The following is an 11,541-nucleotide window of genomic DNA, read 5'->3' as shown; positions in this document are numbered from 1 at the left end:
TTCCTACTGAATTTTATTACATAATTAAGTTTGCAATCCAACAAGAAAAAAAAGCCTTTTGAAGTCTAGGATTAAATGAATAAAGAAAGGTAGAAGAATACAGAAGATGTAGAATGGAATAAAAGATCAGACGTCACAAGTGTTTACTCAAAGAATTGCAGAAAAAGCCAAGGCTTTAGAAATAAATCAAACAACCTAATAAGGTAGTTCAAAAAGATAAATTTCCCAGTTTATAGCATTTGAAAAATTAGAAAAGTTGGAAGAAAAGAGAAATGGCAAAATAATATCATACATAAAAATGTGTGGATAATACAACCAGTTCACAACTTTAAAACGAAGCTAAGAAATGAATGCCTTTGAGACTGAATTTTCATTAGAACATGAAGGGTAGTATTGTCCTCCTGGACAGCTGTGAAAGAAAGTTCTATAGAAAGTCAAAGGACAAAAAATAGAATAGAGATAAACTTTACAGTTCCAAGACGTAGATAATTTGATTTATGTCAGATTCTCATTATCTTCACATTACTCGGGGAGTGGGGATGGCAGGGAAATGCCCCTTTTAAACTTGAGAAATATTTTTCTATAATTACTTTTCCTAATTCAAAAGGTGACACTACTTTCTGATTTTATTAAGTAGGCATAAATTCACAAAATTACTGAATATGTTTAACATGTTCTGTGGCCTGACCTGACCAAATTCCAAGTTCATTTAGAAGTACATAAGTAGATTTTGTCTATTGAAAATGTAGTAATATATACAACGATTTAGAGCGTATGTTTATAATATATTAGAGAATGAGAAAATACATCAGAAAATACTGAAAAAGTCGTTATAATACAGTATCTTCTGTGAATATAGTTTATATAGATTACAATTTCCTGTTCATAAATATGACATATGAAAATAAATTACAAGTCACAAATATAACAAAATAAGCATAGCAAGAAAGGAAGCATATATAAATGTTTGATTTGTGCATACCACAGATTTTACACAATTTCATTATAATATAAATAGCTCACATATATAATCTTCCATGCATTAATTCTGATAAACGCAACAGTAAAAATTAAGATTAATAGAGTTTTCTTTGAAAGGTTTGCTACAACTTATATCTACAGCACTTTTCAGCATGGTTATGTTGTGCTCTGAGAAACTTTGTGTCTATTAGTGATTTATGATATCTGTTTACTGGTGTTTTTATAGACTTCTAAACTGCAAAATAACTTTTTTATATTCTTAACTTTTGATGCTTAGATTTTAGCAAGTTATGAATCTTTACAAATGTGCTGATCCAGAAGAATAAAAGTGTATTGAATGTTAAAAGATACTAGTATAAACACTTAAATACTCATAAATACTACACTAAAACCTATAGCTACCTGGTCATGTTTTCTTTGTTATCATTCATATCATTATTCGTATTATTTTTATCTTACTAAATTAGTCATTTATTAATTAGGTGAACATTTACCAAACATCTTCCATGATCTGGCCATTGAGTTAGGAAGACAAATATATAAAAACGATAATGAATTTCCAAACTTAGAAGATTTACTACCTACTTGCAAAAACTTGTATAAGCAAACATTTGTAATAGATTATTATATGTACCATAGTAAAAGTAAGTTGGTAGTAGTGTGGGAACATATTAGTAGAATGACTACTAATGTAGCCTGGAAACCAGGGAAGACTCTAAGTCTCTTGATAGATGAGTTAAGGTCAAATTTACTTGCGTGTGGATGGGGATTTCAGAAAAGAGAAACTATATGCACAACTTCAGATGTTGCCAGAGAATATGGTATGTTTCTGAAACTTGAAATAGCTGGGTGTAAAGTATTGGGTGCTGGGGTAAGTTTAACTAGAAATGTGGCTTGGAAGTCTCATGAAGATAAGATTATAAATATTTGTAAGTTTGGGCTATATATTAAATATTTAGGGCAAAAGAGAGATATTGAGAAGTTTTAAACAGATAATAAAACTTTACTATATATGCAATTAGAAGATCAATTTGAGAAAATATATTTTGGAGTTACTAATACCAGAAATCATTACTAAAGATCAATTTTGGGAATCTATACAAGAAAACTGTTTTGAGAAAGAGGATGGGTAAATTCAATCAATAATTAAGTTCAACATTAGAAGCAAACCAATTGGATGTGAAGAAACTATATTAATTTCTTAACTGTATTAGATGATACTATTCTACCATAAATTTCTAACTAGATTTCCTTATAAATGGCTTCTAACAAAATATTAACAATTAAACTCCTTATCTTCCCAAATAAAAAAATTGCGTTTTAACTTTCCCCCTTCTACCTGTCTTCATATTTTTCCATGCCATCACCTTAGTAGATTGCTTGAATTTATTTAAATTAAAACCTTAAGGAGTTTTTCTATATAAAGTGCAATTCAATTTTCACACTCAGGATGTTTAACACATTTCTTTAAAAAATATTGTTTTCCAGTATGGAATGCATATTCAAATTTATCAAGCCATCCTAATAATGCCCAACCAGTTTAAACCCATTTAGGCTGTGCCATTTTCCTCTAATTCATCTTTCCATACAATGCAGCCTCAGCCAAACTCCTTCTTCAAAAATTGTTGTCCCAACAGAACTTCTGTAGAATTGGAATTATTTCTTCAATGAATGTTTGGTAGAATTAACCAGTAAAGCCATGCCTGTGGCAGCTTTCTCTTTTGGAAGTTTGCATAATATTATACTACTTCATGTAGAATGTAAGGACTACAATGATATGCTTTCAGTTCCTCTCCATTGGGGCTTTGGTTGTTATAGATTTTATTTTTCATATATTCTAAAACCCACCATATATTACTATTTTTCCTTTAGACAATCAATTATCTTACACATTAATGTTGGCAGGATTGAATGCATGAATACGTGAAAAGTACTGGGAACAACGCCTGGCACATGGCAGTGTCCAATAGATGTTAGCTATTGTTAGCTGCTAAAAGTTTCTGATCTATTCTCATCAACAAATTCACCTATTCCTTTGACAATACCATACGATTTTGATAGCTGGGAAAGGCTCAACTCACTATTCTTCTTTTTTATGGCTTTTTTCCTCTAAAACTTAATTCTCCATATAAAATCTAAAACATTTCCCCACTTTGAAAAAAGAAAAAAAAGCAACATTCATTTTAACAAATGATGTTGGAGCAAATTAGATACCCATAATTAAAAATATGCATCTCTACCTTTACTTCACAATCTACACAAAAATTAACAAAAATGGTTTGTTAACCTACAGGTAAAAGTAAAAACTGTAAAACTTCTAGAAGAAAATATTGCAAAACTCTTCATGCTTTGGAGTAGGCAAAGATTCCTTAGATGGGACACAAAAAACGTGAATTGCACAAGAAAGCATTGATGCATTTTATGCAATGGGCACTGTGATTTGCCACCAGACCCTTCTTCAGAAACAAAGGACTTGTGATCTCAGCTGTGAGGACTGCCACCACTAGACAGCCCTCAGCCCTTGCAGATGGAAGTTAAGGGACAGCCTTGGCTGAAGACACTCCCCCATCCTTACCCACAGGCACACCCATTCACCAGGAAGCTTGCCTCCAGGGACTTTCAGTGGGGATATTAAAGCCTGGCCCTGTTGCCACAACTCAGAACAGCTCTAGTAGCTCACTTTACCATAAGAACACCCCATGGGGTCCACTGAGGCACAGCACTGAGACTGTGCGGTCCTGTTTTTTTTTCCCTCCCACATCCCTAAAAGGCACACCTCATACACTTTCTGCACTCTAATTTCCATCTCAGTGCTGGTTTCCTAGGAATTCCAGCTTGAGAAACTGGGCTTTATCAAAATTAAAATCTGTTCTTTGAAAGACACTGTTAAGAAAATGAAAAGGAAAGCCATAGACTGGGAAAATATATTCAAAATACATATATTAATCAAAGACCTGTATCTATAACACAAAAAACTCTTACAACTCAATAATAGATAGTCAACCCAATAAGGGCCAGGCGCAGTGGCTCACGTCTGTAATCTCAGCACTTTGGGAGGCCAAGGTGGGCGGATCACCTGAGGTCAGGAGTTTGAGACCAGCCTGACCAACATGACAAAATCCTGTCTCTAATAAAAATACAAAAATTAGCCAGGCATGGTGGTGGGCCCCTGTATTCCCAGCTACTCAGGAGACTGAGGCAGGAGAATCCTTTGAACCCAGGAGGCGGAGGTTGCAGTAAGCCAAGATTGCGCCACTGCAGTGACCCAAGATCATGCTGTTGCACTCCAGCCTGGGAGACAAGAGCAAAACTTTGTCTCAAAAAGAAAAAAAAAAAGTCAACCCAATAAGAAAGATAAAAGTTTTGAACAGAAACTTCACAAAAGAATCTATGGCTGTGGTCAGTGAGCACATGAAACCCCAATAAGGATGAGAATATGCAAATAAGCATGGAGCATCCTGTGTTGCCAGGGAGAAAGGAGCTGCCCAAAACCAAACCAAACCAAAAGCCATGGTGATGGGAGGTTGACAAAAAGACGCAGAAGCCAACTAAAGGAGCAACCGGTGGCCAAAGCTGGAAACTGTGAGTAACAAAGTAATTAAATAATTAATAATTAAATATTTAAGTAAAATATTTAACAAAATAATTAGTTCAATTATTAAATATTTCATCCCCTGAACTATTGGATTATAAACCAAAGTATACAATAGATGTCCATAAGTCCACACTGATATAAATAAATAATTCAATAAATAAACACATGGGGAAGAATAGGCAAGTCCCCCACACAGGAGAATGTCAAATAATTTAGGTAGCTATGCCGCTGCAAAGAGGTAAAGTATGAGGTCCCTTTTTTAAACTATAGGCTATAGGTAGTGACTTCCAAAAAGCACAGTAGAGAAAGAGGTGGGAAAATCACTTTATGGTGGAGAAACCAAATCAACACTGCCCGGCCAGGTGACCAAGACTAATAGCAGCAGTGATAAGCCATGCTGATGGTGTGTACTCTAGACAGGATGGGATGGGAATGGAAATATCCCTCTGCAATCTTCCTTACAAGAGCATATAATTAAAGTCAGATCATAAGGAATACATCAGACGAATTTCAGGAGAGGACATCCTACAGTATATCTGACCAGTATTCAAAGCCTCAAGGTCATCAAAAATAAGGCAAGTGTAAGAAACTGTCACAGCCAAGAGAAGCCATGACTAATTGCAATGTGGTATCCTGGGTGGGGTCTTGGGACAGAAAAGGTATGTTAGGTCAAAACCAAGGAAATCAGGACCAAACATAGACTTCAGTTAATAATGTTGTATTACATTGATTAATGTATCAACAATTATTATTGCCATAATAATTATGACAAATGTACCACATTGTAAGATTCTAGGAACAGGGTAAATTTAGGGCAGATGAGAACTTTGTGTGTTTCCTCCAACTTTTCTGTGAGTCTGAAAATATTCTAAAACGAAAACACTTATTTCAAAAAATCTAGTAAGCGCATCATTAGTCATCAAGGAAAGGCAAGTTAGAACCTCAATGAGACCCCACTCCATAGACACTAGAGTGGCTTAGAGAAAAAGGATCAACAACACCAAGAGTTGGCAGGGAGAGTGGAACACCTAAAACCCTAATACAATTCAGGAAGGAATGTAAAATCCCACAATGAACTTGGAAAGAAAATTGATAATGTGTAAAACTCTAAATATAACTCTTGATATTTCACCCAGAAATTTCACTTGTAGATATCTACCCAACTAAAATGGAAGCATATGTGTATCCAAAGACTTGTACACTAGTGTTCTTAGCCTTTTGATTCCTAATAGCCCCAAACTGGAAACAACCCAATCAACCTGTCTGTCGGCTGGTAGTGACTGGATAAACAAAGGGTCGTTTATTTGTGGAATGGGACACCGCTCATCAATGAAAATGAATGAATGACGCCTGCATTCTGCAACATAGATGGACTGCAACAACATTATGTCAATCAAGAGAGACAAGGCAGAGAAAAGGGGATCCTGTATGCTTCCATTTATGTGAAATTCTGAAACAGGAAAAATAATCTGTAGAGATGAAAAGTGGATCAGTGGTTGCCTTGAGAAGAGGATGGGGGAAGGGGGCTTACGGCAAAGGACACAAGGGAACTGTCCCCCTGAGGAAATTATTCTTATTTTAATTGTGGAGGAGGTGGTTACCCATGTCTACATGTTTATCAAAACTCACCAAATGGTGTGCTGCAAATGGATGCGTTTTACCATGTATAAATTGTACCTTAATAAAGTTGACATTTTAACAAACAAAAGAAACAACAACAAAAAAAATACTGAGAATCTAACTGGAATTGTATTATTTATACCCCCCACCCGACTTTTTTTTTGTGACAAGGTGTCACTCTGTGTCCCAGTCTGGAATGCAGCCACGCAATCTGGGTTCACTGCAGTCTTGATCTCCGAGACTCAAGCAAGCCTCCCACCTCAGCTTTCCTAGTGAATGGGACCCAAAGGCAGGCACCACAACACACGGGTAATTTTTTTTTTTGGAGAGATGGGATTTTGCCAGGTAGCCTGGGCTGGTCTCAAACTCCTGTGCTGACCTGATCCACTCACCTCCGTTTCCAAAGTTCTGGGATTACACACATAAGCCACCATGCCTGGCCAGAAGTTTTTAAACAACACTGGGAGCAGGGTGTGACGGCTTATGCCTGTAATCCCAGTGATTTAGGAGGCCCAGGCGGGAGGATTGCTTGAGGCCAGGAGTTTGAGATTAGCCAGAGCAACATAGCAAAACCTAAACTCCACAAAAACTAAAAGCGAAAACAACAATCATTAGTCGGGCATGGTGGCTTGCACCTGTGGTCCCAGCTACTTGGGAGGATTGAGCGGGAAGGAACGCTTGAGTTCAAGAGTTCTAGACAAGCCTAGGCACATAGTGAAAACTCATCTCTACAAAAAATACAAAAATTATCCCGATGTGGTGGCACGAATCTGTAGTCCAGCTACTCCAGAGGCCGAGACAGGAGAATCACTTGAACCAATTCTCCTATCTCAGCCTCCCAAGTAGCAGCAGTGAGCCGAGATCGCGCCACTGCACTCCAGCCTGGGCTACAAAGCGAGAACCCGTCTCTCTAAAAAGCAAGTATGCAAAGCAACCAACTAACCCACTGTGGGTTCCCCTCCAGTGTCCTGGTGTGTTTCCTGCTATCTTCCTCTACCCGTGTGTGCACCCACAGCAATAAACGCCAGTGGTGTGTGTCTCACACGCATCTCCAGCCCCATCGCCACCGCTCTGAGCTCGACTCTTTTCACAAAAGGCCGTTTGACATCCTCCCTCGGCAGCCCAAAGGCTACTTCAACCCGATGTGCGCAAGCCAAGCTCCGCATCTTCCCATTCAGAGCAGGTTCTTGGTCCACCTCTGTCTGAATGAACGGGCGGGCTACGAAGGCTGCAGTCTCTTCTCCAAGGCCTTTCCACACTGGATCTCGCTTTCTCTTGTAAATTTCTCTCCCACCAGGGAAATTTCTCCTCCTTTGACACCCCCAGTCCTAGTGTATAGGACCCTGCGCCCAACCCCGAGGGCTGCAATAGCCTTCTTGCCTCTCCTGAGTTATTCTGTGGACCCTGGGTTGGCTCTCCTTCACAGCCCTGCTGGTCGTTTTTTTTTTTTTTTTTTTTTTTTTGAGACGGAGTCTCGCTCTGTCGCCCAGGCTGGAGTGCAGTGGCGCAATCTCGGCTCACTGCAAGCTCCGCCTCCCGGGTTCATGCCATTCTCCTGCCTCAGCCTCTCCGAGTCCTGCTGGTCGTTTTTGAAATGGTAACCCACTGCAGGACACCGTTATCACGGTTTTCTGCTGCCTCGGAACAAGACCAGCTCCTGCGCGACCCCCGCCTCCACCTCGCACCACTTCTGGGCCTGGCCCTGGCCTCCTCTCCGTTCCCAGAATGTGCTGGGCTCCCTTCCAGTCCGGGCCTCAGCACACTTTTTTCACTCCCCTGCCTCTCCCAGCGCGGTTCCGCGTGACTAATTTCAAACTTTTTATTTGAGATTTCACCCCAAATATGCCCCCTTTGGATGCTTGCCTTGAACATGCTCAGATCTAATCTAGTCACATCTTCCTATGTGCCACTTTCAGGGCACCACACCTCCCTTTCGCTGACACTTTAAGGTGATTATGCATATTTTTCCTCAATGATTAGATTAATCAGTCAACCACTGATGTCTAGAAACGGCGGCATCACAGCGGGGCCCCATTTGACAGGCAGGGAACTGGCCCAGTGCACCTTCCAAGCCCAGCCAGGCCCGCCCCAGCCAGCCCCCATCTGACCACGCCTGTCCCTTACTTGATTGCCTTGCTGCCATATAAGAGGGACCCTCCTCGGCTTCCAGCATTCAGCTTTCTGCAGGGCTCCCCGCCAGAACCTGCTGCGCGCTCCCTCCTGCCTGCCTGGCTGGGGAGGACGAGCTCAGAGCTACAGCGGTGAACCTGTGGACACCTCCAGCTCCTCGGGCCTCTCATCGTCGCAGAGTCTCCTAATTTTCAGATCTCCGGAGCCAGCTGTAGGAAGATCAGGTGTGTGTCTGCGTGGTCCCTGAGGGGTGGATAGAGCTTGGAAGGGTGCAGCTGGGGACACAATCCTCATTCTCCTAGAAAGGCCACGGCCACCCCCCTGCCTTGTCAGGCTGTGGTTTCACTCTACTGATGTGTTTTTCTCCCAACCCGCTCCCGCAGATTGCTCATGGAGGAACCAAGGCGTTCGAAGCGACCTCGCTCCATGGCCACTAAACAAGGTACGTCAAACGCCTGCCACTCACTTTTTCATTTTTTCTGGATTTTTACTTTACCTTCGGTATTGACTTACAGAACTTCAAGAGGCAAATGTGGCATGTTATGAAGTGCAGCACCTCCTGCTCCTTCTCAATCTCCCACACCTTTGGGCTTTGGGAACACCACCTCCATCTGTGTAGCCAACTTTTTAGCATTCCCTCTCATTCTTTAAATAACATGCATACACTCCTGCTATTTCTTTTCCCATTTAGGGTTTAGTTACGGTCTTCCCTCTAGAGCAGAGGAATATTTAGCTGTAGTTTAAACATTGCCAGCCCCACCACCAGTCACCCAAGCGCCAGGCCACACACTCCCCAGGACACACACCCTCTGTCCCTCCGCCAATGCCCAGGAGCGGGGAGAATATTAGGAGGATTACTTTCCTCTTCCTGCATAACTAGAATTTTCCAGGACTTAATACTTACCTTGGGTGATTATGGGCTTACTTATCACTACTTCGTTCCCCAATTCCCCCCCAATTATTGAGATTCAAACTCAATCAACCATTCTCTGTTTCACCTTCTCATAGCCTGCTTCAACCTGGGCTGCTTGCTATAAGTCAGTTCCCACCTTCCACATCATCTGGGAAATTCCTTTCCCTCTTTTGAATTGTATCCCGTTTCCCAAATCTGGTGTTTGTTTTTTTTTTTCTTTTTAGTTTTTATTTTTCTTGTTTTACTGTTTCTCTGTAGTGGAGCAAGTCCTTTTACTACATCTTGATCTATAATAAACCAGTACTTCCACCTTGTTCTTTTCTGGAGGAATTGGAACTCTACGGCTATTGCCATGTTGCTGTCCAAAACATTTCCTTTCATATACCTAGTGTCCTAAATCTTTTAATCTTGTCTAGTTCGACAGATGCAGAACAACAAAGCGTCCATTGAAAGGAAATTATTTAAGATCTTGCTTGTATGAAACATCTTTATTCAACCCTCCCTGATTCTTAAGTGAAACTTTGGTTGGATACGAAATTTTAGGTGGGAAATCCATTTCTCTTGAAATTTTGAAGACATTTTCTCTTATGTTCTAGAATTAACTACTGCTTTTGAGAGGTCCGATGTTTGAGGCATGTGGAATCCTAACCCTTTCCATGACACCTTTCCTTTATTTCTCTGTCTCCCGCGCTCTGAAATCTTTTAGAATGTACTCTTCGTCGTCAGCACTCTGAAATTTTACGGTGGTCTGTCTCAGTGACAACATACCTCTAGTTTTCTTATATTTTATCCTTCTTTCCGTCATTTCAGATTTTTGCTTTCTTTTCTGGGAAATCTTCTTCACTTCATTCTCAAATTTCTGTGGAGAGTTTTGTTTCTCCTCTCATAATTGTAACTTCAAAAATCCCTATTTACTCTGAGTATTTATTTTTAAAAGTATCCTCTAACTGATTGATGGGTACAATTCCTTCTATCTCTCTCTGCTCACACTCTGCTTCTCTTTTAGCCTCAGGTGGGCCTCCTCCCGAGCCAGGCTGCTCTGTTGTGGACCCTGAAGACTCCGTGGAAGCAGATGGGCCCGCACAGCCAGCCCAACCCGCAAAACCCACCGCTTACGTGACACCCTTCAGATGGCAGCCCCCAGCTGGCACAGAGCCAGCTCGTCCTGCAGAGAGAGGCCGGCGCCGGGGAGGAAGCCGGCAGCCAGGGCGAGACCGTGGCAGAAGGGGCGGGCCCCGCAGGGACGCTGGCCAGAGACAGGGCGCAGAACGCTTGCCGGGACCGGACTTGCACATCCAACTGGACCACCATGGAGAGCCAGGCCACCAGTGGGAACTGGAAATCTGGGAGACCGCAGCCTCCTCTCTTTCTGAAACAGCTCCTGTGCCTGGAACTGTGCAGGAAGGCCCTGGCCCCGACGTGGCCCAGCCTGAGCTGGGGCTTCAGGAGCCACCCCCTGCCTCTGGGCCTCAGGCTGTCGCCGAGCAGCCCATCTTGACCGTCTATCCCTGCATCGGGTTTAGGCCTCTGGGTGGCTCAGCTGCTTTACAGGTCATTCAAACCCCCCACGGCACCTATGTGCAAGGGGTCCCAGTGTTCGTCGCCGACATTGCATACTGACCTCTATCTGTCACCCACGTTGTTCCCAGCCTCCCTTTCCTCCGCCTGGACTTTCCCCCCGAGCCCCAAACTCCAGCCCCATTTCTGCTCCACTCCTCCCCTCCCATCCCAACTGGAGCCCTCACCTTACCTTGTCGGAGTGGAACCTCCAAGCAGTCCTCCCAGGATCCTGACAATAGTCCATCCTCTTCCGATGCCCCTCTTGTCTCTGCTTTGTACTTTCAGTCAAAGTCACACATGTACGGAGTTTCGTAGTGGTTGTTAAAATAATCCAGAAGATCCCCTCATTTCATTGTGCTTCTATTAAAACCCAATTTGAGATACTTGGAATGAAAAACAAGGTTGTTGGAGTCCAAACTTATGTTGATGGTTTCAATCACACAGTAGATAGGACACAGGAACAAATCAGTATAAACTAGGTGCTTAGGCAAGAGAGAGACCGACAGTGCCACACAACAGTCATCCTGGGGACTGGAGGTCATCTAAAATGGAACTCTCCTTGGAGAGCCAGAACTTGTGTATGACATCACGATACAAGGAAACCATGGCTAATGGTTTCTCCCAACGGAAGAAATAGATGAATCCTGAGCAGGATACGAGAATAACGCCCAATGAGAGAATGAAGGACGGTGAAGAGAACATCCCAAAAGCTGCCTGAGAGCTGAAACCTACAAGGAGAGCA

At 42.0% G+C, this 11,541-nt stretch overlaps 1 protein-coding gene across 1 annotated transcript; it reads left to right on the top strand.

Moving 5' to 3' along the window:
* Positions 1–8,716: 8,716 nt before the first annotated feature.
* On the top strand, positions 8,717–10,859 carry LOC129463466 (proline-rich protein 20E-like). Its single transcript, XM_055244021.1, has 2 exons — positions 8,717–8,768; positions 10,246–10,859. The coding sequence occupies exons 1-2, from the start codon at positions 8,717–8,719 to the stop codon at positions 10,857–10,859; spliced, it is 666 nt and encodes a 221-aa protein (XP_055099996.1).
* Positions 10,860–11,541: the final 682 nt, after the last annotated feature.

The sequence above is a fragment of the Symphalangus syndactylus genome, chromosome 15, assembly GCF_028878055.3.
Source record: "Symphalangus syndactylus isolate Jambi chromosome 15, NHGRI_mSymSyn1-v2.1_pri, whole genome shotgun sequence".
Classification (NCBI taxonomy): Eukaryota; Metazoa; Chordata; class Mammalia; order Primates; family Hylobatidae; genus Symphalangus; species Symphalangus syndactylus.
Note: the sequence above shows the minus strand (reverse complement) of the source record. Positions and strands in the feature narration are given on the sequence as shown.

Excerpts from the sequence above, each read along its gene's own strand:
- LOC129463466 (XM_055244021.1), top strand. The coding sequence starts at position 8,717 with ATGGAGGAACCAAGGCGTTCGAAGCGACCTCGCTCCATGGCCACTAAA. Across the intron at positions 8,769-10,245 it reads CTCCATGGCCACTAAACAAG|CCTCAGGTGGGCCTCCTCCC; the intron begins GTACGTCAAACG and ends CTTCTCTTTTAG.